Source organism: Neopelma chrysocephalum, unplaced genomic scaffold, assembly GCF_003984885.1.
Source record: "Neopelma chrysocephalum unplaced genomic scaffold, ASM398488v2 Primary Assembly neopelma1_240, whole genome shotgun sequence".
NCBI classification, from domain to species: domain Eukaryota; kingdom Metazoa; phylum Chordata; class Aves; order Passeriformes; family Pipridae; genus Neopelma; species Neopelma chrysocephalum.
Window position 1 is genome coordinate 18,644 of NW_020897902.1, and position 3,634 is coordinate 22,277.

At 66.0% G+C, this 3,634-nt stretch overlaps 1 protein-coding gene across 1 annotated transcript in view; it reads left to right on the forward strand.

Moving 5' to 3' along the window:
* Positions 1–3,634, forward strand: part of SND1 (staphylococcal nuclease and tudor domain containing 1) — a gene marked incomplete at its 3' end in the record, with an annotated part of 49,683 nt that overhangs the window by 9,960 nt on the left and 36,089 nt on the right. The window contains exon 2 of the mRNA XM_027703559.1: positions 3,431–3,580. Coding sequence (XP_027559360.1) covers positions 3,431–3,580 — 150 coding nt within the window. The remainder of the gene's footprint in view (positions 1–3,430; positions 3,581–3,634) is intronic.

The following is a 3,634-nucleotide window of genomic DNA, read 5'->3' on the forward strand; positions in this document are numbered from 1 at the left end:
GACCCCCGGGGGAGCTCGGGGTTCCCGGCGCCCTGAGCGGCGGCCCCGCGGGGACACGGGACAGCGGCGGGTGCCCCACGTGCTCCGCTCCTTCCTCTTCCCGGGCTGTCCCCGCCGACGGAGCCCCCCCCCGTGCCGGGTCCCCGCGGGACGGAGCGGCGGGGTGGGCGGGGTGGGGTCCCTCGGCCCCTCCGGGGTCCCGGGATGGGGTTCCACCCGTCCCTCCGTGCCGGGTCCCCCACGTGTGTTGTCGGTGGAGTCCCGGAGAGCGAAGGTCGGGCTCGGTCCCGGTCCCCGTGTCCCTTCCTGGTGCCTGTCCCGCCCCAACCCGGTGCCTGCCGCGTCCCCAGACCCCCCAAAGCCGTGTGCCCGAGTACGGGTGGTTCTGGGGGTGGCAGGTGACCCCACCATTCCCCTCCTACTGCTGCCTTTGGGGCGAGAGTTTTGCCCGGGGTGTCCCTGCACCCGGAGCTTGAGGTGGCTGTGGGGACAGGGCTGGGGACGGACCCTGGAGGTTTGGGGACGGACCCTGGGGGTTTGGGGACAGACACTGGAAGTCAGAGTGGACGCTGGGGGTCTGGGGACACACCCTGGAGGTTTGAGGTTGGACCCCAGAGGTCTGGGGACAGGCAGCGGAGGTCCAGGGACAGACTCCACAGGTCTGTGAATGGACACTGGAGATTTGAGGAGGGACATCAGGGGTTTGGGGACACTGGAGGTCTGGGGACGCTGCTGCCCCTGTGCTGCGTCCCACTGGAGACAGGATCCATTCCTGCTGCCCTGTGCTGCGTCCCACTGGAGACAGGATCCGTTCCTGCTGCCCCTGTGCTGCCTCCCACCCAACCAGCAGGTTTTGGGATGCTCAGGAAAACGCACCCCTGGCTGCTCGTGCTGGCCTGGCTCTGTCCGAGGGGCTGTGGATCCATACTGGGATTTTGGGCAGGATTCTGGTGCCTGCTGGCTGGGAGGCAGCTGTGCCTGGGGGCACTGTCTCTGGGGACACGGTTTGTGCTGGTGCCCCGTGCCTGGGGGTGGGTTATGCCGGGGTATCCTCCTGGAGATGTACCCTGTGGTCCCCTTCCCTCTCCAGGGCAGCCAGCCCGGAATTCCCCCTGGAGAGGTGGGTACCCGGCTCTCTGTGGTGACACTGGAGCTGGAATGTGGTGGGAGCAGCCGGAGCAGTGCCAGCCACGTGTTCCCATCACAGCCATGAGGCTTTGGGGGTCCTGATGCACATTTGCCCTGGAATCACAGCAGGACCAGGACGGGTGGAGAGCAGGAGCTTCCCTCCCTTTCCTGCCAGGGACTTTACCCCTTTGTGCCCTGCGGGGGCAGCTCTGGACCCCGGCTGTGCTGGCATGACCCCAGGGTGTGCAAGGCCATCTCCAGAGCCCATCCAACCTGTGTCCCTGTTCTGTGTCCTGGCCTTGGAGCGCCCCTTTTCCAGCCTGGTTTAAGCCTGGTTTGAGTGTCCCTTTTCCAGCCTGGTTTAAGCCCAGGTTTCTCTGAGGGAGCCCTGGGCAGGGCGGGTGGGAGTGGGGTGGTTTTGCTGGTGAGGAGGAGCGTGGCTGGGGCTGGCAGAGGGGGCAGTGACACCTGGGTGGGTGACCTGTCCTGATCCCATCGCTGCCCAATCCCTGGAGCAGCTCCCCAGCCGGGATCTGGATGGGCAGTGTGTGGGTGGCAGATGGGCAGTGTGGGTGCTCCCTGGGCAGGACGGGGACACGGGGACATGAGGCTCTGATGTCGGGTGTCCGTGTCCCCCCAAAGCACTGCGTGGGCTGTGGGACACTGGATCCCATCCCAGGATCCCATCCCGAGATCCAGGGTTTGTGTCGGTAATTGAACCAAGCAGCTGCAGCATCCCCTGGCCTCCCCATGCCCTATAAATTAAAGATTAAGGTTAATTACAGCCATGAAACCTCTAAGTCCTTAAGTAGGGAGTGCTGAGCCTGCGCCGGGATCGCTCCGGGTGCGGCTTGGGATTCACTTCCAGCTCGATTCCCGATGGCTCGTGCAGCATCCCGGGCTCTGCTGGAGTCCAGGTGATGGTGAGGGGCAGCAAGTGTGGTGTGTGGGGCACCCAGACCCTCGGGGTGAGTGCAGTGGGGCTCATTCCGGAGGGATTCGGCGCGAGCCGGTGTCCCTGGCACGGGGCCGGGCTGGCTCCGGTGACGGGGACAGAGCCAGAGGGCTTTGGGATGCACCACGAGCATCTGTGGGGATCTGGGGTGGCAGCAGGCCAGGGCACACACTGAAACCCAACCCAGGGGTTGGAGCTGGCAGCATCAGTCCAGCGAGCCGGGAGCCAGCGCCGATCCCAGCGGGAACAGGGAGATCCCGGCACGCTCGGGGAGCCTGGCTGGGAAGGAGCCTGGCTGGGAAGGAGCCTGGCTGGGAAGGAGCCTGGCTGTGCCACTGCTGGCCTGGGGTCTGTGTGGGGATGGAGAACATGAGGAAAGCTGGAAGGTGGGATGGGCTCACCTGGCAGGGCAGCGCCGGGAGTGGAATCCTGATTTCCCAAGTTCTTGAGAGCACCCCGTGTGTGGCTGTGCTGCAAAGGAGGGAGTGGGATGTTTGACAGTTCCTGCTGTGAATCTTTTAAAATCATGGAATAGTTTGGATGGGGAGGGACCTTAAAGGTCATTTCATTCCACCCCTCTGCCGTGGGCAGGGACACCTCCCACCTCCAAGCTCAATAAAACGTGGCCTTGGACACTCCCAGGGATCCAGGGGCAGCCACAGGTTCTCTGGGCAACCTGGGCCAGGGCCTCCCCACCCTCCCAGCCAGGAATTCCTTCCCAATATCCCCTCTATCCCTGCCCTCTGGCATTGGGAAGCCATTCCCTGTGTCCTGTCCCTCCAGGCCTTGTCCCCAGTCCCTCTCCAGCTCTCCTGGAGCCCCTTCAGGCCCTGCAAGGGGCTCTCAGCTCTCCCTGGAGCCTTCTCTTCTCCAGGGGAACCCCCCCAGCTCTCCCAGCCTGGCTCCAGAGCAGAGGGGCTCCAGCCCTGGCAGCAGCTCCGGGGCCTCCTCTGGACTCTCTCCAGCAGCTCCACATCCTTATCCTGGGGCCCCCAGAGCTGGAGGCAGCTCTGCAGGCGGGGGTCTCACCTGAGAGGGGCAGAATCCCTCCTCTCCTGCTGGGGATGAGCCCAGGACATGGCCCTTGGCTCCATCCCGCATCTCCAAGCAGGAAACCTGAGACAGCTCGTGACTCTCCAGGCCGTGGGACACTGCGGGTGCTGAGTTCCCGGGGTGGATCCCTGGAATTCTGACTCTCCAGGACGTGGGACACTGCGGTGCTGAGTTCCCGGGATGGACCCCTGGAATTCTGTCACCTCTCCGTGCGCTCGGCCCCGGCCCCTCCTCCGGCTGCCCCCGCCGGGCCTGGGGGCCCCCCCGTGACCCCTTCTTTGTCCCCCCCCCCAGGTGCTGTCGGGCTGTGCCATCATCGTGCGGGGGCAGCCCCGGGGGGGGCCCCCCCCCGAGCGCCAGATCAACCTCAGCAACATCCGCGCGGGGAACCTGGCCCGGCGCGGGGCCCCCGGGCAGCCCGACGCCAAGGACACCCCCGACGAGGTGGGTGCTGCCCCTGGGGGGACCCCGGGCTGCTGCAGACCCCCCCCCCCCCCC